General features: G+C 37.5%; 2 protein-coding genes across 3 annotated transcripts; both read left to right on the top strand.

Annotated features, from left to right (window-relative positions):
- Positions 1–2,810: 2,810 nt before the first annotated feature.
- On the top strand, positions 2,811–18,559 carry ankrd10b (ankyrin repeat domain 10b). 2 transcript variants are annotated; one of them, XM_022195842.2, is made up of 6 exons: positions 2,813–3,202; positions 4,027–4,179; positions 5,140–5,231; positions 14,460–14,725; positions 15,686–15,793; positions 17,948–18,559. In XM_022195842.2, the coding sequence occupies exons 1-6, from the start codon at positions 3,005–3,007 to the stop codon at positions 18,145–18,147; spliced, it is 1,017 nt and encodes a 338-aa protein (XP_022051534.2). In that variant the 5' UTR covers positions 2,813–3,004; the 3' UTR covers positions 18,148–18,559. The 2 variants fall into 2 exon arrangements, with proteins under 2 accessions (XP_051814382.1, XP_022051534.2); XM_051958422.1 differs by lacking the exon at positions 17,948–18,559 and having other exon boundaries at positions 2,811–3,202; positions 15,686–17,375.
- Positions 18,560–19,090: 531 nt separating this feature from the next.
- Positions 19,091–24,301, top strand: ube2al (ubiquitin conjugating enzyme E2 A, like). Its single transcript, XM_022195843.2, has 6 exons — positions 19,091–19,301; positions 21,023–21,103; positions 21,204–21,229; positions 21,752–21,841; positions 21,923–22,011; positions 23,516–24,301. Exons 1-6 carry the CDS (start codon positions 19,258–19,260, stop codon positions 23,642–23,644), a joined length of 459 nt encoding a protein of 152 aa, XP_022051535.1. The 5' UTR covers positions 19,091–19,257; the 3' UTR covers positions 23,645–24,301.
- The last annotated feature ends 311 nt before the right edge of the window (positions 24,302–24,612 follow it).

Here is a 24,612-nt window from a genome sequence, read left to right as displayed (position 1 = left end):
AGCTAACTAAATATCTGGCTTCTACTGCTGAGAAAAAGATCACATTAGCATGGATTAGCAACCCTGTAACTGTGATTAGAGTAGGGTTAGGAATAAAATGCTACCATTGATGTGTAAGCTGAGACAATCAAGCCTTTGATAATTTATTATGTATTACTGATGAATATGGATCAGCAAAGTTCTATTTTTCAAAAATTTTGAAGCCCAAATGTCCTCCATTTCTGGAATGACAATGGACACAGAGGTTTGACAGCACTTTAAATGAAGATGCAGATAAGACTTGTGCATCAAGGCCATCATCCCCTCTGACCTAGATAGGTCAACAGATTTCTCACCAAACAAACCGCTCTTCACATTATGCAGCGTTAATGATAATTCATACAGCCCTGTCTCAGCTGTAGCAGCGAAACACCTCTGTAAGGATGTTATTTTCTGGGTGAATATATATTTGAAGGACTTTTGAAATCCACGGGTTATATTTTGCATACATTTTAATTAATTTTTTTTATGTTCATTATGATCATGTCTTTACAAATTCCATATTTATTTATGAAGGAAACAATCACTTATTGATAAAAAATGACTGGATATCACTAAAATGTCAACTAAATAACTGTCCGAATCTAATAACAACCACCTTCTAATTAGATAAAATGGTTTTGATTGTGTTCTTTTTATTAAGTTGAGATAATCATGACAGATATTTGTTTTTGGCAGTATGTCAAATTTTATGTGAAAAAACCAAATTGTATCTGTGTCCAAGAAATCACTTTAGCTTGTACTTTAGCTGTCACCATGAACCGTGCATCTCTGCTTCTCGTGATCCTTTTAAAAAGAGAGTTACTTTCCTCCAGGATGAATAAAGTAGCTCTTATGTTGTGTTATCTTATCTTATCTTATCTTAAACTACACAATGGCTCTTTGTCTTGTTCTCAGAACATCTGTCAGCACTTTTCACTTCACAGTGACTTTCTTTCCCTCCACACACACACACTCTGTACTGTGGAAGTCTGCTGTTTCTGCCTCACATTTTAAAAATATCTGAAACATATAAATAATGTTTCCAAAGTACAAACTGTTCTGAACACACACACAAAAAAATACCTGAATCAATATCAAGCAACTGGAAAGGTGTCAAATCTGACAGCGTCAGGCAGAATACTGTCCCATCTGGCAACACGCAGCTTTCAAGGATTATTACCTCCGTGAAAGGCTCTCTGTTTTCCACAGACTCATTCAGATCCTTTACTAAAGTAGAACACTACAAGAAATACCTGCTACCAGTGTTTTTTTGCACAAATGAATTAGAAACAAAATGTTCTGAAAATATCAAATGCAAATCTACCCTAAACTGTATAGAATAGACACTGTCATTTTTCTTATATTATTACAATAAGAAATAAGTAGTATGTTATTTTAACGTTGCTGAGATGGGAGTTCCAATTCTGACCTGTTGGTGAGAGTCCATGATCCACAACAAGACCACGGTTGTAGAACTTGCACCAGTTTCTGTTGGATTATGGTATTTAAAGCAGTCAAAGTCAGAAGGATCAATATATAATTGCAGGACTTTTTGTATCATAGTTGACATTTTTGCTGTTTTCAGGCCTAAAATCAATATGGCCACCTAAAACCAAACACCACGTGGCATTTTTACAGAAAGATTCTTCTAAAATATTACATTTACAACTGAGTAAAATTGAAATTGAAAGTTATTTATAAAGATGTTGTAGTAAACCTGTTGACATGCCATAAATCCACACTTGACTCACACACTACTTTATATTAAATAACTCAGAAAGCCTTGGAGTCTTGCCAGTCTTTTCTTTAGGAGGAAATGACATCATGTGGAGCAGGTCATGTGATCTGGAACTAACACACTTAATGTGAGGTGTTTTTGTAATGGGTAACTTAGTTGAAACAATGTAATTTTCCACATAAAATTTGATATATTGGCAAAAAAGAAATATCTGTCATGATTATATCAACTTAATAAAGAGAACACAATCCAAACAATTTTTGAATCAGCTCATTTTATAATTACTTATCTAATTAGAAGGTGGTTGTTATTAAATTGGGACGTTATTTAGTTGGCATTTTAGTGATATCCAATCATTTTTTACTAATAAGTGATTGTTTCCATAATGAATAATTATGGAATTTGTAAAGACATGATGATAATGAACATAAAAGCGCTAATTTTTGTTTTTACTTTTAATAAAAATGTATGCAAGATATATCCCATTGGCTTCACAAGTCCCTCAATTATACATTGACCTGAATGATAAAATCACAATAGAAAATAAACAAATAAATAAACAAATAAATACATGTATTTACAGATCTAGAGGAGAATATATATACACAATAGTGCAAAATGACAATTGGGAGAGTGAAAATATGGTGCAAAACGCAGAGAATACTGTTGTTGGTGCAAAAATGGTATATGTACATGTTATAAAATACATGTGTGAGTAATTTAAACTGTTGGTGAATATCCAGTTAGAAACTGTACATACAATAAATCGTGGAATATTACAAATAAAGTAAAAAAATAAAGGTTGTTTGGTGCTTTTTGTTATGAAAAGAGTCTTCAAAAAGTTACTCAAAACGTGGTAGGACAAATTTGTACAAGAGTCGATACTGTTGGTGAAATCCAACTGGAAGCTACTGACATAAAAACCTTGCAATAAAAAGCGTTGAATAAAGATAAGTCAGTTAAGTGATGCATAATAAAACTGTGGCTGCAGCGAGCAGGAGGAAACAGGAAGTGCGGAATGTCGGATCCAGTCCGCAGTTTCTGGATCATTTCACGCCTCTCGAGTTTCACTCCGACGCGTGCTCTGCGCCTCCTGCTTTGTGTTGTCAGGCAGAAAGACGCAGCAGTCAGGGTGGCGTGTGTCCTGATACACGGGCACCAAGTCTGCGCCCACGACCAAACAACAGCCCCAGCACTTTTTAGCCTCTGCAGAAGTAACCAGCTAGCATCCATCTCTCTGCTACGATGTCGGTGAGTGTGGAGTCTGGATTCTCGAGCGAGGAGGTCCTGAACAGCCGCTTCCCGCTCCACCGGGCTTGCAGGGATGGAGACGTCGGTGCCTTGTGCTCCCTCCTTCAGTGCACATCCAACCCGGCTGACTTGGCGGTGGAGGACACCTTCTACGGCTGGACGCCCATACATTGGGCCGCTCATTTCGGAAAGGTAGCTCTTTAGTGATGTGCTGAACCGTAACGGGTTTCTGCTAATGAATATTTCGGTGAAACGGGATCCAGAATGAGCCGCGGCGCTCTCCGACATGAGCCTCGTCTCGGCCATTTCCTGATGTTTGCCTTTACTATTAGCTGATGAGTCTAAACCGCAGCCATCGTTAACCGGAGTCGGACAATGGACCATTAAACTCGTACTATTAACTCGCTAAGGAAAGCAATTCTCGCATTGTAGTATTTTGTACTCACGTTTATGTATTTTGTATGTAATTAAGCAAGAAAAATGATAATCTAACGGCCTTTTCATGATACGTGTACAGAACAATGTAACGTTACGAGAAACATAACCATTAGTTAGCTAGCTTAACTTAACGTTTATGTTAGCTAACCTACTTAACGCTTATGTTAGTTAGCTAAACTTAAAGTATATGTTAGCTAACCTACCTAACGCTTACGTTAGCTAGCTTAACTAACAGTTAAACGTAACCTCACCCGTATTATCATTGTTAATAATTTAAGGTGGTATCTGTGTACACAATTTTACTACGTGTAGCTTCCGTCGCTAAACATCCTCAGACATACTTGTGTTGAATTTATTTTCAATCGACTACACTTTTAGAAAAAGTGACAGCCATGGTTTGCAAACAAATTGGACGCATGCCCAAAGCAAGATCTCAGGAGACACACTGAGACACCGAATCAGTCCACGTATAGTGTTGCATTTTTGCCTCCATTCAGCCGCTCGCTTGTCCAAACCTGCCCAAAGCCATAGAAAGCACTGAATGAATCTATCTCCGTTTTGCCCTTGTTTCCTCACAGCTGGAGTGTGTGATGCGTCTGGTCCAAGTGGGCAGTGGTGTGAATGCGGTCACCTCCAGGTTTGCACAGACGCCCACTCACATTGCCGCATTTGGAGGCCACCCTGAGTGTTTGTTATGGCTACTTCAAGCCGGTGCAGATATCAACAGACAGGTACGATCATAGTCTGCACACTCAACACATGTTAATTTAGCAGTTGAGTTCGTTTCAGGAATCTTTCCTGGAGAGACGCCTGTGTGCAGGATGTTTCACAGCGTATACTCACTATGCAGGAGAAAACACTGCATGTGAAAAAAGAAACTCAGATGTGAACAGACTAAGGTACAAGTGTGGGAGTGAAAAAAGCACAGCAATATGAGGGAGTTAAGCTCAGATCATCCCATCAAGCAGGATGATTGTAACTCAGGGTCACGGCCCTTGCAATTTGGTTCTTACTCCACCACTTGACCTATATTCACATGATGCGGGGGGTCTGTCACAGTCTGTCATGGCCGAGTTACTGACGTCTTCTTTTTACCTGTCACATCTTTTCTTCTCAATGGGTTTTGATCTGCATACTCGTGCACTGAGGCTATATTTTATGCTCCACTGCACTTCTGAGGGAAAATCGGATTAGTAGGTCACAATGACATAACATGTTGTCGTCATCACGAGCAGTTTTCTTTGAATTTGCTGAGCATATGCAGGAATTAAACACCTGGGGATATATCTAGCATTTATGATCTTTCTTCTTTCGCCTCATAATGTTTTGACTTGACTAGTGCTGGATAGTATAACAGCATCATATTAGAACATGCCCCACGTTGCATTGTGGTTACACACAGGCTTCTTAGTGTTTTTTTTCCCTCTTCCATCTGCATGCTTACTAATGTGTAACAGTAAATGTGCATGGGGGATGGTGACATCCGGGTGAAAAGTTCAGGCACTACCCTGCAGAGCTGCAGCCTGTTATCTTTTATTCCTCTGTCATATGTCCTTGGAAATACAAAAGGCGGCACGTTTGATTAAAAACTTCGACATTCAGTGTCTGAACTTGACAATGTTTTGGCTCACAGTATTGTTCTTTTCCACAGTACAGGCTGTGTGTAACAGCAGTCTTTTGTCATCACACAGGACTATGTGGGCGAGACGCCCATCCACAAGGCTGCTCGTGCGGGCAGTCTGGAGTGTATCAACGCTCTCTTGATTCAGGGAGCGAAAGCTGAGTAAGTCCTGTGATCAGTCCTGTGGCCTCATTTCTCTTCCTCTGTACTATCCAACATCTCAGTTACACCTTTACAAGGGATCACCACCAAACTCAAGTCAGAGCAGTGATGAAGTTTGAATGCTTTATCTATATGTGGTTTCTCCACCCATGCAGACGAATATAAGTCATAAGATCTGCAGATTAACTGTGCAGGTCTGAATAATTAGATTTGACAAACACACATTTGTGTAACGTGAAAAAAAAACAAGTAATCTGGAACTTTATATTTCACGGTAGTCTGGCTGATGCATACCCAGTCAAAAGGAAGCTGCTCTACTAAATAGTAACTCTACACTAAGTCATTAAGGTTGTCTGTGTATCACAGTGAACAATGTTAAAATGTGAGCACGAATTTCAAGTCGGCTCAAGCTGAGGGTAGAATTATACCTTATAAAGATCCATAGAATAAAGCACCACATTGTCCTACTGCTATGTGTTCATTCTGGTGATAACATTTACACCAGACAACTGTGCAAATATTCATGTCTCCCAGATTAGATCAAGAGTTGATAGAGTTTATTGACTAGAAAGAATTGCGACATATGTTTTTCTGGAAGATTTAGGTTTATCTCACAACACTCAGCTCACATAATGCTTAATCATTCTTACCATAGAAAACCCCGTGTGATTAATTAACGTCTCCAGCTAAAAACGGTTTGATCACAGGATGTGGTGTTAAATATTAATGGAATTGGTGGTGCTCCCTTGAAAATGTGCCACATTTTGTTAATCCTTGAAATTGTTGTTTATCATTGCAACAATTCGCATTAAGTTGCCCTCTGAGTGTAATATTATTTGCTAAACTATATTGGATTCATTGTGCATTTTTTATAAATCCTTTTTTATTTACTTGAAGCACATGTTTTTTATTGCCTTTGTAATTTCAAAGAGTTACAAGCCAGTAAAAGTCAATAATTAATTCTGTGCAGTGCCTTTGATCTTGAATGGCTTTGAAAATCTCAGTTATTACACGAACGTGAGGACAACTTAATGTAAAGGTTGATAAACTGTTTTTTACCTAGTAGGTCATATTGCATGATCTTTGTTAAATCTAGAGTGTGGTTTTCTTTAATATTTGTTTTGGTTAGTGCCTTACATACACAGCTTAACTGGATGACCAAATGCACATGATATCTGTTCTGAAGCTGCTGTTACTGTCATTATGAAAAGGCTACAAGCTGTTACGGTAAATGAAAACGCTTAGATCATACAAAACTGTTATGAATTACATATTCAGGAGAGTACAGAAGAACTGCTAGATCAGATGTCTTAGTTTTTTAACTATTTTGGCTGCTCTCGTGTTTACTTTCAACTTAGAAAATACAAAAGAATGCTCTTTGTATCGGGTAAATAAATGGATGGTAGATGTAAATGATTATGAAACAGTGTATTTCACGTTATAAATTCAGTTTCTTTGTGGGTTTTTAAGATGTGATTGTGTAATCTCTTAGTTGTAATTCTCAGACACACCTTTACAGTTGGCTGCTGCTTCGTTTGTGTTGCCAGAGTTTTTCCAGTTATAGGAAACATTTTGTCATTGGTAATGCACCAGAACCATGAACAAAGAGCTGAGAGACCCAGCTCATCTTTCCTGTTATTTTATTTTATTTCATTTTTTTAAATTTAGATCCAAGACCTGCAGGGAGGTGAAACTGTTACAGATAATTAGAGAGGTCTCAACATAACATGGCTATTATTTCCCACAGGTCATAAATGTCAGCTCAGTGATAAAAGCACTTAATTTAAATACAGCTCAAAACCAGTTATGCAAGTGTAAAAAAAACCCAAAACAAATACTTTATGAGCTGCTTGTTACTCATACTCAATCATAGTTGAATTAACTGACTTATGCATGGTTTGACTCCACCTCGGTTTAATTAAATGTAGAGACACAAAGACATTTAACTTGTATTTTTAAGTATTTACCAGTTTAGATGGAAGATTAACCAGTTTTTTCCTTCTCAGTCAAATGGTTTACTTGCAATTTCATTTTCTGGAACAAGCTGCACGCCTTTTCTTTGTGATACAATTGAAGCACAGAAACGCCAAACTACTGGGGAGTTTATGGTTTATTGTGTTTAGTTTTTGGAGTCAAATAAATCTGACCTCACGAAACACTGTCAGTACAAAGTAAATAATGTAGAAAAATATTGGCTGTGGTTTATTGTGCACATGCTAGAACAAGAGCTCAAGTTATTTGCATTTGACTAAATATAACCTGATGCTAGGACTGTTGACTTTGTCTTTCTTGCTTCACTGAGGAATGCTAACACACCTTTTTTTAAAGGGTTGTGGAAACATATTTGTAATCTCTTCCCCATAGCTTCACAGTGTGCATGTCTCCTAGTGAACAAATGCACTATAAATAGAAGATTAGCAAAACTACTGTCTCAGAGCTGGCACACATTAATGATCACAGTTCCGGCTGTGAGACCGGGATAATTTGTTTTTACTTTCCACCGAATATGAAACCCCTGTTTGCTTTGGCTGTTTCATCAAATTAAATCCACTGCTTTTGTGCAGACATTTAAAACCACTTCATTTCTTGTTGATGTTCTCTAATGTGCATTTGGTCATCAGCTGATGAGTATTATGTATGATGAAATTGATATGTGATTTTTTTTCCCACAGCAGATTGCAGATATTCAGTTTAGTTTATTATCAAGTTTGTTTTATTTATTTATTTTTGTAACTATGACCCAGAAATATAGTGGGCACAACTGGGAGGGGAACTAAGGCACACCAGGTGGGAATGAGGCTCATGACAAAATAACTTATTGTGACTTATATAATAGTTTGTTGAATACATTACATCATAAAAGAACCAGCTGTAAAACTTGACAATGTTTTTTGTTTAAAATTAATCTAAGGAAAAGCTTTAAAATATTTTTTCAGTTTGGAAAATCTTTCACTAAAGTGTCTCAAATATGTAGGGATCAAAACAGCAGATTTAACCGGTGAGAGCTTATCCACTTTATCTGCCAGTCTCTGTGATAATGCACCGTATGCCATGTTTCTTTGCAGGCTCTGGTGCCTCAAAAGAAAAATATTTATGTAAGAAATATATTACTCATTGTATGAACGCCCTCTAAGCCATTTAGAGTACCTGTTTTTGTGAGAGGGGAAAAGTAATAAAACTAAATAAGGCTTAAAATATGAAATTCAAATCTTGCTATTTTGCATATGTAGTCATAATCAGTAGAGATCTAATCCTAATCCCATATTTACTTTTATTGTTGTTAAAAAAAAGCTTCTACATCGAACAGAAGAGTTAGAATAGTATGAGCTACATCGTATATTTAAGTTTTTAGCTTTTTCCTGTTTCTTATATCCTAGATAATTAACAATAGAAATCCAATATTTTAAATAATAAATTATTTTCTGTGTAAACTGGTAAAAAGTCAGTGTTCATTTGATACAACCACAATAAGGACAAATCTGAACCCTCAAGTTTATAGTTTTGATCTTTTTTATTAGAACTAAAGCTGTTAAGCTAATATTTTAATCTAATTAGAATCTCTTTGCCCTGTCTATTGACTGTATCACACATTGGACATGTTGCCTTTCATCTTTTGATAATAATAATAATCTTTTATATATACTATAATTGCTCAAAAGAAAATTTCCTATTGATTTTAAATTGATATTACATACACAAGAACAAAATCCTCCAGGCTGAGTCTTTCCATAGTTTTAGCCTCAAGTTAGATTTTCTGAATTTCCTTTCTTAAGGTAGCTTGAACATTCAGTCTCACCTTCAAAATGTCTGAGATCTTCTGACCATCCAAGTCTGTGTCGTGGTTTCTTTGAGATTATCTTTGGAGACCGACTTAAGCTCTCTGCTGTCACACATCTAAAGCTTCCTTTGCACTTCTGTCCACAGTAGGAGTAAAACACGGAGTTAATTCCTTATTTAAACTTTCAGAATCATCTATTAGACACTAACGTCAACATTTACTCTCATTACAAATTAATGTTAATACCTCTAAACAATTTAAACTGTTAATACAAGTTGGATTTTCCATGTTGCATTGAAGATACGGATGATGAATGCAGTGACGTTAATGTTTGAATTCTTGGCCTTGTCATCAATTTTTCTTCAACGGATTCCTCTTCAGCTCTGCTTCTTGACTTTAAGAAGATTCTCAAGCACAGTGTGTTCACATTCTTCTTTTCTCATGCTGCCTCCCGTCTTCTCTTGATCTTGAAGACTCAACAAAGACTGCATGTAGCCGTCTGACCTACGCCATTGTGAGAGGAATTAATTTATCTCTCAGAAGCCTGTATTCATTATTGTTTAATTCTCTGCTTTCAATATATTATACAGCAATTAGCAGCTGGGATTTTTTCTGCTTTTTTTTTAACACTTGCATACTCAGCCTTTTGCTAATGGAAGAAAAGAGAAAAGGCTGAGGTGAAGAGGGAGAAGAAATTGCACAGAATGGCTCCTTCTTTGAATGGCTGCTGATAAAGGCTGAGTGTCGTTCTGAACGCACCACAAACAACCAGCCCATCTAAAGTGCACCGGCCCAGCAGCACCTAATGGCTTTCTGTGGGCCTAATGAGTTACTGATGTGTTTATGATATATTTGGATTCATTTCAGAATATGAACAAAAGCTTTCACCCTCAGATGCTTTTATGGATTTGCAGGAACTCAACTGGATCCTGAAAACAAACTGGAGTTTGTCGTACTATACCAGTGGAATTACCATTGGATTCAACTTGAAGCAATCCTTCAATGGAAGACACATCTCCATCTCCTTCATATGCAAGCGCAGGTTTTGTTTTGTCCAACTTTTTCTCCTGAAGAGCCCTGATTCTGGACCTAATGTTGACAGATTGAGGGAGAAGTGTCCTTATCCTCATGTGAGCGCAGCTTTTCATTCGGACGGCAGCATTTCATCAGAATTGCTTTAGTTGGGTACAGTTTTTGTGGTCTTATCTTCTTTTTTATGGAAACACTGGCCTACATCTCTGCATATGAATCCAGCGACACTTTGGCACAGTTGTGTCTAAGTTAAATCTCTTTCAACCTCATACTTTTCCTGGATTTAAACGTGAAAGAATTCAAATGAGTCCATTCAGCAAAAATGAGGCTAAGTCTACCTTGTTACTAATTTCCTCTATATCATCAAAATCCTAAAAATAATATTAAACAATGCTCTTACAGTAATTTAGCTTTCATAGCGTGAACATCTGGAATAAAACAAACAAATCAAAATGCTTATTTCCCATTTGTCATGAGCCTCAAAGTGTACAGGTGGTCCAGTAGCAAGCTAGCAGCAGGTAGGACAGAGCTTAGAGGCTGCCGGTGATGAGCGTAGCGCTGACATGCTTAGAGCAGCTGAGTAAGATGGGTTAGATTTGCACAGCATCATGTACTGAACTGTTTAATGCTAACATCATCCTGTTGCAATGGTTGTTCACTGTCATTTCACTGTGCCAGATATTTTCCTTTATACACAGAAATGTTTTATTTTGTATGTCACAGTATTAACCCTATACAATATCATAGTCTGTTTTGACATCTAATCTTTGTCACCTTTTCCTTTATGAAAGTGACAATAAGTTACAAAAAAAACGTTTTCTATACTGTTAACAGAACCAGAACCGTACGTCTTAATGTTTTGCAGCCATTGAATTGGAAATGACTTGGTTTTTTCAAGTAATCCTAGAAAGGGGGAGAATAGACACTGCTGAGTCTGCCCCGTTCCCTGGGATAGCCGCACTGTTGTGGCATTGAGTGTTCTCACTATCGCTTCCTATCTACACACTGGCAAACTGTTGAGGTATTTCTTGCGGTGATTGGTTTTAATGCTAGGTTTTTATGAATCAAAACTAAAGTTTTAGACCTGCATGCTTTGCTTATTATCCATGATTGTATTTAGCTTTTTGTTTTTATTTTATGATTTTTTGTTTATGATTTTGTGAACTAACCATAGGAGTCCTCTTATATGGACAGGTTTTAATCACGTGAGTCCCATGTCAACATGTAGCATGATCATAGGCTGCCTCTGGAAGGTTAGACAATAGTTAGAGAAGATACATATTGTGTGCTTAGGACCGAAAAGCAAAGCATACCAGGCATTTACAAAGAATTAACGCTTCCTTTTTAAAATTTACATGCCAAACCTGGGTGATTAGCAGACACAGTTATCAGTTTTGTGGAATCAGTGTTAACTGTGGATGTGACGTCTCACTGAAGGAATACTGGTAGGGATTTTATGGCAATAGGAAGAGACAACTGCTTCTCAGTTATGCATAGGTCACTCAATAATTCACGCTGGAAGAATGTTAGAGTACAAATTAATGTTAGATTCAAAGCTACAGAGTTTAATATTTTATGGAGAGACGAGGGCATTTAAGGAAATGTAATAAGTGAGGATACATGTGCAACACCAAGTTTGTCTAAAAGTAATGCTTTTTTCAAAATGTTAGGCAAAATTTAAAGAGTCATTTAAAATGTCTCAGATACTCATCATCACTTAAGTGGGATTATTTTGCCAGTACTTATTTTATGTATGTCACTTTGGATAAAAGAATCTGCTAAATGCAATTTCAGAATTATAGGGGTTTTTTTTACTTTATGAATTCGAAACGCTTAAAAAAGTTGCAGAACGTGTTGCTGTTGTAACTCTGCAGCACTTTAAACCTTCTCTCCATGTTTGTCCAACCCCTTAAGAAGCCTGCAGGGACCTATGGGAGTTTGTCTCATCGCAGATTTATAAATAAAAAGGAAGTCTTTAAATTGAAGCGTGATTTCAGTCAGCTTCAGACATCAGTTTGTTAAGTGTTTAAAAATGAGGGAGAAGTCAGATTTTTTTTTTTTTTGTTGAGAATTGTGGTGGGATTTGTTTTGAGGTCAGCGAACATGTTGATCAGAGACTGCACACTTAACCACTGTGGTTAGGTGTCTAGACAACAAGTATGGGAAGTACTTAGTGTACCAATTACATGGACATGAATTCATTCACTGTAATGAATGCAGTAATGATAAAATAATTCAATGAATTCTTAAGAAATATTTCCCTCACAGTGATATTTTATTCATACGTCTCTCTCTGGTTCGGTGCTTTTCTCAGGGAGCAGTTTTGCTCAAAGACAAATTCAAGTTAAGATACTAAATTGAAACTGGAAAGGATCTGGTTGAGGGTTAAAAACAGCGTTTAAAATGAATTGAAATGAGTTTGTATTCCTTAGAGTGAGACCAATCCATCTACCTTATCACAAAATGGTTTTCAGTCCAAACGTAATTGTTGTAATCCTTTGGAAGCGTTAATTTTGAAGGGGACGGGTAATGTGCACCAAGTTATTGTGTGATTTTTACTCTTTTGTTTTTTTAAATCTTCAATTCTTTGTCAAATGTTTTTCATGTGCACTAGTTTTTGAAATGTTTCTTTTTGCACAAATGTTTAGATAAAAATGCAGAGAATGAGCAATTTCTAAACAACATGAATGACCAAACAGTAACTGTGTGGTTCAAATTGTGCCTCACATGTGGAAGTCAATGTCACTTGGTTCTAACGTAGGAGATTATAGTGAAGCAAAATAGAATAAACATTTTATTTATGAAATTTTTAGACCCACAAAGTATAGCATTATATTCAACCCGGATTGGCAATACTTCTTTTCTAGAATGTTGGATTGTGTATGAAACAGGCCACAGATGGACACTTTTTAGTGAAAAGTACTTGGTTGGATGTGAGCCAGTAGTCCCAGTTCTTTGACAAAGACTTAGTTGTTTGCTCAGAACACTCATTTTGCAGGGTGATGACATTTAGGATCAGAACAAGTGCCGTATTGTTTTGTAATTTGCCAGCGGAGAAGTGAGAAATTCCCATCATTAAGCTGAAAGACATATACTGGTTGGTGGAATTTTTTCAGTGTCCTTCAAAAGTTGACAAGCAGACATGTGCTCCTGCACGTTACTTTTACACCAGCTGGAGAATATGTTTCATATCTAGCAGTTTATGTTCTATTAAATGCTGCAATAAGAATATACTGAAAGAGTTCATTTCCACATAGTACTGTTTATTTTCACTGGCTCACTAGTTTTCTATTTTCCAGTGAAATTGCTTCCATACTGGAGTGCCATGTACATGTGTAAAAATTGGGGAAAAACATATGACACAGCACTGTTTGCTCATTCATTATTGCACTCAGAAAATCACTTTATTCCTGCTGCAACTGGTTATGATTAACACAACTGTACAGAGACTCTAATTTGAATGTTGAATAGCAGCTCAGCTGTTTCTTATTTTTCATTCTCCTTTTCATCTTTCTTGGAACCAGATCAAGACTTGGTGTTTTTAACTTTGCCTGTCCAAGAAGAGACATCTGGATTCCTGATGCTTGAAGTTCTGCAGTCTGACCTCGCTTCTTTTTCCCCCATAACCATAAATTCTCTGGAGATTCCTCTAAAGATAGAACTGTTACATCCTGGTCTCCTCTGGAAATTCTGAATCTTGGATTTATTTCTGAAGCTGTCTTGCCTTTGCTGATCTCTTGCTCTCAGGAATTCATCTTGTTTTCTGTTCTAGGTTCCTACTTTAAACACACTTATCCTTAAGATTCATAGACTATATCCATGCTTCTAATTTGGAGTCTGCATTGCAGAGATTCTTGAACAGTATCATCGCTGGAAACATGACGGTGGCTTTTCAGTCTGAGCTCAACGCTCCTTGATGTTTCCTTTGTCCTGCTGACGAGATGGACCTCACAGAAGGGATCTCCTTTGGATCCAGTGGATCAACTGATTCAAATCCGAATCATCCTATTCAGTTCTTTGGATTGTTTTGAGTTCTCGTTTCAGATAAACCGGTGCATAGCTTCAGTTGTCTTAATCGTGTCCTTTTGCAGCAGACATGTTTCCCCTTTTAATGCGGAAACTGTTAAAAATTTAAGTTTTGTGGAAGACGCAAATGATCCTAAAGGATCAGTCGTCATCTCTCATGAAGATGACGAAGAGGATGTGAGAGCGTAGAGCAGCACAGGCTATTTCTATACATCTGTGTTTGTCTGTGTGTGCGAATATTTGCTAAATGAGTCTGTGTGTGTGTGTGTGTGTGTGTGTGTGTGTGTGTGTGTGTGTGTGCGCGCGCTTGGGCTTGTCTTATTTTTTGTTTTTATTTGTGTAAGTCAAATGTACAGTGAGTGTTTCTAACACTCGTCCTTCTCATTGTGCAGTATGAGGAATGCCAGTGGGCTGACTGCTGCTGACCTGGCCCACGCGCAGGGATTCCAGGAGTGTGCTGAAATTCTCTCCAATGCCCAGAACTTCCAACAAAACATGGCTCACTCCCATAATGGGGCTTTTCTGAATGGCATGGCCCGGAATGGGGGCCACACTCACCCCACCATCCAAGGACGCAGCTTCTTGAATGGCGTGCCCAACAGAAAGAGGTCTTTTGATGGCATGGAAGCAAACCCAGGGAAAAAGGCTCGACCTAATGGTGAGTTACTATGCTAATCATATCGGTTTTAGGTGTTTTGTGTTATATCTAAAGTAATGGTCACAGCTCTGGGCAACTGCTTCAGCAACAGGCTTTCATCAGAGGTGTGTGAAGAAGAGATACCGCAGGTCCTTCCTTCCTGCTGCTGTCAGACTTTACAACCAGCTCTGCTACCAGTAAACCACATGCAGAAAAAACCTGTCATACTTCAGTCTGCAGCATCAATGCATGGAACCTGTGTGTCCAGAATGCTTCACACATTTAAAATACTCTATATGATGTAATGTTTTCCACATACAGAGTCTGTGAAATATCAGTATTTTTAATGTCAATTTTTTCTGCTGATGGAAGAATCTGTGGAATACAAATGTCTTTCTATCCATATGTAGAATAACCCTGTGCAGTATTGCTTTCCACATTCAAAGAAATCTATCAGAATATATCAGAAAGTAGGCACTATTAGCCAAAGCTGCTGCAAAAGTGAAGTACTACACATATATTCTTAAGATAACTGCACAGCATTTAGAGGTGACAGAACTGCTCTGCACGGTTCCGTGTCTTGCTTCCAACCGACCACGTATAGTTTCTAAAATGTATGTATGTGTGGTGAAGAAAGAAGGAGCTGCTGGACAGATGTAGTTTATTTGATCCATCAAAGACTTACATTTTTCTTTTATTGCTGAAAGGCCTGCAGTGCTTTTGATTTGATATTTAGAAATCTGTTACTGAAAAGTGGATGAAAAGGAACAGAGAAATGCAATTATGCATTCAAATAATGCTTATGCCTCTGCATTGTCTGAAAAATAAGTCTTCAGCAGCAGAGATATTTACAGGAATCCATAAAAAACAAGTAAAAAAATGGTGTCACTCTAGTTTCTAAAGGAAGAAAGGCCTTTAAATTTATAGAGTAAGAACTTTCTGGCTTAGTCTTCTAAAGACAGTTGTATCTTCGTCTCTTAGGTCTCTGCACGGCACCTATATTGCTGAATGGGAATGGGCCACTGGGTGGTGCTGAAGATGCCCAGATGGAGAGCATGAACATGGAGTTGGCAGCAACTGTAACCTCAGGTGGGCCAGGAACCTTTGCATTTGGGCAGAATGGGTTTGCACCACCTCAAGGGCCGGGGCCCATGGATCAGTGTGAGGACCAGGGGGGACAGGACAGGTCGAGCTCTGCGTCTAAAGAGCTGGAGGTCATCACTGTGGCGTCAATGCAGACCCCTTGTCGCTGCACCAACTCTTACGCCTACCTGTAGAGGGTTTGAGTGTGAAATAACACACTCTGATGTTCCCGTTTGTATTGTTTGGCTATAATTTCTTTGCTTTAATAACATAAAACAGTATATTTGTTGCATTTGATTTGGTGGTGAGCAGCATATGAAAGATGTGTAGTAGTATGTGAGTGTGGTGTATTTTCTACTTTTCCATGTACATAATTATACTCGGATGGATAAAAGTATTAAGATTTCTTTTGCTATACAGTTATATGTGCATATATATTCAGTGCATCCGTCCAGTTCTACAAATAATTGTCATGTACTCCTTGTTTTTTAGGTTTATATTTAAAGGGTGGTTTTGTTTTGCACAATTATACAGCAATGTTTGCACCAGCAGTGCACATGTAGTTAATATTGGCTTCATAGAAAACAATTACCACTGTTTAAAAGCAGTCTTAATTATTCATTGTTTCATAATAACTAAAAATATTGGCCTTAGACTGGGAATGCCAGCGAATTTCAGTAGCATTTCCTAGATTTACAGAATTGACTTGTGTATATATATATATTGACTTATATACTCCTGCAGCACGTTAGAAAAAAAGGATTTTTTTTCAGTTTTCTCCCCCAGTTTGTTACATTTTTTATAAAGTTTAATAGGTCAAGTACTTTTGATTTAATAAAGAAAAGTTTAATTGGTGACATTTATGTAAAACTGACGAGTGCATATACACCGTGATAAAGCCGTGATACACCGGTGTATATACACCGAGGAAATGTCTCCTGGTGTTTCGCATTAGCTGAAGCTGTTTTATATTCAAGAATGACTTTATGCCAAAGCATATCCCAACATGAATGTAGCTTGCAAAGTATAAATGATTCACTGTGCAGCTTTCTTGTAGTTTGTAGATGTGCTGTACTAAGATTAGCGGTCCATGAGTTTTGGGTTTGGTTATTGCTGTTTTTTCCTTTGTGTTTATTGGATCAGAATATAGTGAATGTTTACTGTGTGCGCATTAGCAAATTTTGTAGTCAAGTAGCAGGGCTTGCACATGTGTATGCTACATATAATACCCAGTATGAGTTTGAAATTTGACAATTGGCTATTTTACAATCAGTAGTTGTGTATAAGCAGTACTGCTCAGGAGAGTTTGCATGGATTTCCACTTTTGCAAAAAGCCTTATTTCTTGAGTAATTCAACAACAGCTTAATGTACATTATTTCCAACTTTTCTAGGTATTGAGAAATTCTACGTTCTGTATTTTGTAGTCCTGTTTCGTCTTGAAAGTGGTTTCTGTTTTTGTTTTACATGGCAGCAGGTTTTAGTGTGTAGTCTTTCAGTTTGGAACATCCAGTGCTTGGTACTGAGCAGGTGTAGCTTTGTACTTGACTGTGTGAAATCATTAAATGTCGATACATTTTATAAACATGATTGTGGTGGCCTTTGTTTTCTTGTTGGATTCTAATGTTTTTGTCAGTTCCTGTCTTGCAAAAATGGATTTTAGAAAAAGATGAATGCAAATGAAGGCCTGTAAACTTTAGCATAGTCGAAGTAGACTAGACTTCTCCCATTTTAATCTCCTTTTCTCGTTATCCCGGGTGCTGGTTTACGTCATACGCTCTGGAAGGCTTCAGGTTTTCTAGACAAATGCAGCAGAACTAGGTCACTGTGTCATACAGCGCAGACTGTATGTCAGAACCACCAGGAATCAGGAAGTGACCTATTTAAAACAAGGTCTCAGGTCAACACTTTAGTTGTTGCGTCAGGCTTTGGAATAAATTTCACAATTTATTGATCTTATTTTGCGTCTAATCCAAAGGGTTATGGAACTTTCTTCCTAGTGTGACAAAATGCAGTCACTAGAATCATTTTTGTAGCTGCCCTGCTTTTAATAGCTGTGCAAAACAAAATCAATCCAGTGTTTTGTTTTTTTTCTCCCCTGCCTCACATATCTATCAAAACCAATGACATGTAAACAATTTGACTATTTCTTTCATTTGCAGTGGCAGGTGACAGACACTGTGAGGCTTTTCCCTCAAATGACCCTGCAGCAGAAATCCTCTTTGGCCAACAAGTCTTCAGTGATTCACCTGAGATCAATAGCACTGCAGGCAGCCAGGTGGAGCACCAGAAGTCTGTGAAAGCAGAGCAGTTGTATGACCATACTTTCTACAGCACCATGCTTCTTTATCACGGCTCTTAAAATACGAAGCATCGAGCAGACAGGCTGTCCTTTTTTTTTTTTTTTCCCCGCCTGAATTTCATGTAAGCCTAATTAAGCATTCATTTGCCTTAAAACTACGGAGTGGTCCAGTTGTTCATTGAAATTATTTGATGTTTAAAAAAAAGCTGACCCATTGTTGTGGATGGGTCTGAGATTTGTAACAGTTTTTAAAAAGTGGATTTTTGTTTGTACTGTTACAGAAAAAGTGTTTGTTTAGCTTGTTAGTTTGATTAAAATGCAGAAAGTTCTTCTGAAATACACTAAAGGTAAACATCAGTGTTGAACCACTGCCAGTACTTCAGTTTTGTTTGTCTCAACTTGATGTTAATTAAAGCATTGCTGATACATCTAATGTAACACATTATTAATTAAAAATGTTTTGCAAAAGTTACAGTTTGATTTTATTTGGTTTATTTATAGACTGCTTCACATGTCTAGATAGGATAACCTTAAGTCTTAAAACTTCCTGTGCTTAATGTATTCGATTCCACTTGTTTTTCTATTGTAGATATGTCATGAAATGTAATATTTAGTCTGTATACACTAATCAGAGCGTTGGTGAACCCGTTTTATCCAGGATACCGCTCTAAATGTGCCCCACTGCAGCCTCACGTGTTGGGGCACACCTGTCACCAGGACCGACCTTCATCAGAACTGCGCTGCACAAACACCACGTCACTGTGGCCACGCCCAGCGGCAGACGACGATCTCAATCGGAATAGGGGGGAACGCACAAAGCCTAATAAGTAAAACGTCGTATTACTTAACTTCACCTTGACAAAATATAATTACATATTTTCATGTTCAGATTTATCAACGACACTGTATGTTCACTCAAAATTTAAAGACAGAAATATGAGTTTAATTCAGCACCCTCATTTGTCTCCTCCGCCTCCGTGACATAGTCTCGTCCTGTAAACCTATCTAGGCTAACCAGAGGGTTATCAAGAGAACGACGGAAAGAGTCCGGCTCCCGTGAGAAGGGTTGCGGTGAAGTTGCCAAATAACCATTAAATTGAAAATAACGTTTTAATCAAATAAGCTCCTGTCGACGTGTTGTCGTCAATACGTATATTTTCGAGTTAAACCATGTCAACCCCGGCTAGAAGAAGACTTATGAGAGATTTTAAACGGTGAGTTGATGTCAGAAATTATGCCGATAACGTTGGATAGCGATGATTTGTCAAAACAGCTAACATTAGCATAGCTTACGTTAGCTTGGAATAGCTAACTAGTGTTTTTATTGTTAACTAAATTGATTTACTCATTTTCACGATAAAATACAATCTTAACGCAACCACTGTAGCTTGTCTTATGTTTCTGTGAACCTGAATCATTTAGATGAAGTATCGTAAATTTTTTAAAGGCGCTTCGCCTGTACCGAGAAGCTAACATTGCTACATGATACATGTTAGCAGGCTAGACGGCTCCGTTTACTGACAGTAAAGGCTGTTTGCTAACTCTACATACCAGCTAGCATTTAAATGTCTGTGAGAAGTGACCAGATGGCAGTTTAATTCACGGACAAATCACATTTGTTTCGGCGTCTCTGACCTCATTGCTCGGTTAAATAACCTCGCCAGTCATGAACTATTCGAATTCTTTCCTGTTGTAAACTAATTAAAGTTTGTTGGATGTTAGATAAAGAATCATGGCGTCATTTAACATCACCAACTAACGTTTTTACTCTGAAATCCCAGAAGAATATATCACGTCAACAGTGAGAATAATTAGCGGAAGCCACAATATGTACTCGGTGGCTGCATTTTGTGAAGTCAGCATCAAACTGTCTTGTTCTTCTAACAGCAACAGAACACTTTGTTCACTAAAATGGGTCGTTTCTTTGTTTAAAGCAAGCTTCGCTGCCTGCCAATTCGAGTGAATCATCTCTTCGTTCAACCTGACCATTGAGGGTCATCAAACACGCTGTAGATTTCATCAGCCTTCGGTTTCTTGATAGGACAGATTGTTTAAAGTTCTTACTGGACTGATTGAGCTTCAGGAATTTGTACAGGTCTCTCCAGGTACTGGGAGTGGCCTGGTTTGCTGTAGACATAACCTCTGGTTTACCGTGTTTCCAGGTAGAGTGATGTTTGATTATGAGACAGTCACTGACTCTGGCACTGACTAAGGGACTCCAGTGTCATGTATTAATCTGTGGGTTAAAGATGAATGCAACTTCAGGATGACTGTTATAAGCTGCTGTACTTTTTACAAACTTATACAGTCCATGATTCTTCCTAAGCAGACTAAGTTGGACAACAATTGAGCCAACTTAATTTAAATAGACAATGTGCTTTTGTAAAAAGTATAAATGACTAACATTTTAGGTTTTCAAAGTCAGATAGGACTGTAAGCTGGCGCAATGTGAGGATCTCTCCTGCACTTGATGGATTTACTCATATAGCTGCTGTTTAGATAATTGATATAGGGCTTTGGAAATAATTACTATACCTTCTGTTTTCAAAGTCTACACAGCAGGCCATTAATATTGATCATTTTGTTAGAATTTTATCTTTTAAAAGATATTCACAAAGTTCTGTAAAATTTCAGTACATCCAATGCTTACAAATATGACTTATTAAAACGGTAAAATGTCAAAATTCATGTGATGTCAGCAGATAATCCAAACTGAATTAACACTCAATTCCTAATCTGTGTTTTGTGGCAATGTTACACAGCATCAGAGTTAACTAAGAAAAGATATTGTTCTAGAGTGTCGCCAGCCATGTTTCCAGGTAGACTTTATATGAATATGAGATGAACCTGTCTCTGGACCAACCTAAACAGGAGTGAAGCATCATGGTCTCGTGGCCATAACTTCATTGTTTGTTTTTCACTTTCGTCCATAAAGGCTACAAGAGGATCCTCCAGCTGGTGTGAGTGGTGCCCCGTCTGAAAATAACATCATGGTGTGGAATGCTGTCATATTTGGGTAAGAAATTTATCTGTGATATCAAAAAATATATATATCTGGTGAATGTCTGTGTGAAATGACTAACAAAACTCCTTTTTTTTCCTCTGTAATTTCACAGCCCTGAGGGGACTCCCTTTGAGGATGGTAGGTTTCTCACGTTCAGAACTAGATAGACAGCTAGATAGTTTAATCCTGAGGAAATTCAAAAAATATTGTATTTGTGTGTTGAGGAATAATGTAAAAAGGTCCAGCCTTAGCAACTTTACCAAATGTGTTCAGATTTTTCAAAAAAAAAATCCAGATAACCCATTTATTATTGATTTGCTATACTTGTCCTTATAGTCACAATCTATTCACACCTAGTTTTAGTGTATCATATGGAAATCACTGTGAAACTTGTTTTGTTTTCCATATTATTGTCCATCAAGTGTTCAAATCAAAATGTATTTTATTCTGTGTTTCTCCAAAGCTACCACCTTATATGTGTATAGTCATTTTTTTCACCTTTGTTCTTCTTTTGCTTTACTGTAGTTGTAAAACCTGCAATATACAGCCCTTAAATCCTTTCTTATTGACGTCACTGCTCCCAGATTTTTACTGCCTTCAGCACAAACACACATTGGGGTTACGTGGCTCATTAATCTGCTCATTTTGTTTCTGTCGCAGGTACTTTTAAACTCATTGTAGAATTCACAGAAGAATACCCCAACAAACCCCCCACAGTACGATTTGTGTCAAAGATGTTTCATCCAAATGGTAGGAATGTTGTCATCTGTGGTCCTATTATAATGCTGGTGATGCTCGTGGGCGGTGTATAATTGAGTTTTTCTTCTGCAGTCTATGCAGATGGCAGTATATGTCTAGACATCCTACAGAATCGTTGGAGTCCCACTTATGATGTCTCCTCTATTCTCACATCTATCCAGGTAAGAAATGTCAACGTACAGCAGAGCAGGAATAGAAGGCCAAGCCTTAGTTTACTTTTTCCCAACCAAAAATAGAAAAGCAAGTCCTATCCTCAGCTTCAGAGGCTGTAACTAGCACAGTTTTGGTCTCCGTGGGTTTTATAAATTATGTATTCCAACTTTTCTGAAATTTTCTGTTGACTACATAGTTCCAAGTGACTGAACTACATTTTAAATTGTACAAAATGATCTCTCTTAAGCACAAGCTCATACAGTACTGACAGTCTAACCAACATTTTGACAGATCTGCTGTTGAATTAATTGATTAACATATTCATGATTTGGGATATAAAGGTTGAAAATGTCTTTTTAAGTAAAACCAACAGTTAAAATACATTAAATCAACAATCCAACAAGTTTAATTAGACATGAAAATAACATTTGAGTAGCTGGATGTTATTTTTCTTACAAATAAAATATAAACCTCCTCAGTAATGTTCTGTTACTGATTAATTCACTGATGTTCCACTAAGGTTCAAAGTTTGTCACGATAGTCTGTTGAACATAAATTCTTCCATGTATCCTCTTTAGGTATGATTGTATTTTCATGCAGTTTGTTCATTTAGTAACAACAATGTTGTTTTGTTTTTTTAAAAATGTAAGTTATATTTGAAAGGTCAAATATGTTGTTGATTACTAAACTCAGATGACAAACAGCAAAATTCAAATTTTTATTGCGTATGAAACCCAACGCCTTATTTAGAAGGGATGAAAGTTTGAGGATTTTTTTTTTTGAAGAGCTAAGTAGATGAAAACAGTGGTCCCTTGTCGTATCACAGTCCCATGGTGCATTGCAGCACAACAGCTCAGTCATAGCGACTGGCTCTGCGATCGCTACATTATTTTAATTATTTTTGCGGTAAAATAAGCATCTTCTAGCCTGAAAAATTAAAACAATATAAAACATAGTAATTAAAACATATTAAAAGAATATTAAATAGAAATAAAATTGTCTCAGCGACCGTAGCCTGTGTTGAGCAGCATTCAACATCTTGTCCATGTCTAATTGCTGTAGTGTTGCTCTGCGGTGTGTGGGGAGAGTTTATATAGCCTTAAAATATATATAAATAATAACATAAATATGGCCGCTACTTAGCAGATTTTTCTCTGTTGCAGGGGGGTCTGGACAATAACCTTAAGGGGAAGAATTTAAAAGGTTGCATACAACATTAAAAAAGTAATTTTGTTTAAAAAAATTCAATGTAAAATCCATCTTAGAAGAGCATTTGCTATTTCAGTGACAGAAGTATTGTATAAATATTGACCAAACTGTCAAAAATGAACAGTTTAAGGAGGTTATCGCTTACATTGTGATTTCATCGACACTTGAGATCCTTCCTCGTCTGACCCACAGAAAACTTCCCCAGGAATTGGCGTAAATAGACGAGGAACCATGTGTACTTGGATTTAGGTTGGTTGTTTTCCACTGTCTCACCTTCAGTGTTTTTCTGCTTCTCCCCTCCAGTCCCTGCTCGATGAACCAAACCCCAACAGTCCAGCCAACAGCCAGGCGGCTCAGCTGTACCAGGAGAACAAACGGGAGTACGAGAAGCGAGTGTCTGCCATCGTAGAACAAAGCTGGAGGGACAGTTGACCTGACAATCCCTGATAGATGCTCTCTCCATTGTTAAGCTGTGTGTGCTGCAAGTTTTAGTGGAGTACCTCTTAATTTTTGGGCCCCAAACACCTTTTTATTTTTAAGCTTTTATGCACTTTACCTTCAACTTCCCTTCATAGAATGTTCTTTTTGTTTTTTTCTTGCCCGTCAGGAGGGGTTTATTTTCTCTATTCCCTTCTCCACCTCTTCATCAGGGGAATTGTGCTGAATCTTGCCTTGATGTTTTTTTGTCAGTATGGACTTGAGGGCCATTACCCAAAAATTCTGGTGTGTTCCGACTTGCTGTAATCACTTTCCATTACTAATTATGTTACACGTCTCCGAGGTTGCGTTGGTCGAGTCATGGGTCCTTTTCTGTTGTGTGCCTGATCTTTTATGCCAGTTTGTTCTCACAAGACAGTGGGATGACGAGCAGCCTGAGCATCACGGACTACAAAGTAAAACAGACATCTTTTCACCATGTCTTTTGCTGTGTTGTGAACTGTTACATGCATGACAGAGTGTATTCACGATCCCGTTCAGTTCTCGTGTATATAGAGAAACCTGCAACTGAAATTATGTACAGATTTTGCACTGGTTGTCCCCCATGTCACTTTTTCCAGTACTTGTAAATAAAAAAAAAAGGCAACTTCACCCTTGTGTGGGAATTTTTAAAAAAAATATGACTATAAATTTGTGATTCACGTGAGGTAAGAAATTGTGGACGAAACTATAACATTTGTAGCACATTTTTGACGACATACTAAACTACGACGTTTTGGTCACATTTTTGACAACATGAATTATGACATTTGTAATCAATTTTGGACGCCATACTAAACTGACATTTTTGTGATTTTTGGATGACATACTAAAATAAGGTGTTTTTTTTCCATTCTTGGACGACATACTAAACTATGACATTTTTGTCACATTTTGGACGACATACTAAGCCATGATGTTTT

Source organism: Acanthochromis polyacanthus, chromosome 14 (assembly GCF_021347895.1).
Source record: "Acanthochromis polyacanthus isolate Apoly-LR-REF ecotype Palm Island chromosome 14, KAUST_Apoly_ChrSc, whole genome shotgun sequence".
NCBI classification, from domain to species: Eukaryota; Metazoa; Chordata; class Actinopteri; family Pomacentridae; genus Acanthochromis; species Acanthochromis polyacanthus.
This window is presented reverse-complemented; position numbering and strand designations above follow the sequence as displayed.

Bases quoted from the DNA above. Each gene is read 5' to 3' on its own strand.
- ankrd10b (XM_022195842.2), top strand. From the start codon at position 3,005: ATGTCGGTGAGTGTGGAGTCTGGATTCTCGAGCGAGGAGGTCCTGAAC. The intron at 5,232-14,459 runs GTAAGTCCTGTG...CTCATTGTGCAG, and splicing joins ATTCAGGGAGCGAAAGCTGA to TATGAGGAATGCCAGTGGGC. The intron at 14,726-15,685 runs GTGAGTTACTAT...TTCGTCTCTTAG, and splicing joins GAAAAAGGCTCGACCTAATG to GTCTCTGCACGGCACCTATA.
- ube2al (XM_022195843.2), top strand. From the start codon at position 19,258: ATGTCAACCCCGGCTAGAAGAAGACTTATGAGAGATTTTAAACG. The intron at 19,302-21,022 runs GTGAGTTGATGT...TCGTCCATAAAG, and splicing joins CTTATGAGAGATTTTAAACG to GCTACAAGAGGATCCTCCAG. The intron at 22,012-23,515 runs GTAAGAAATGTC...TCTCCCCTCCAG, and splicing joins CTATTCTCACATCTATCCAG to TCCCTGCTCGATGAACCAAA.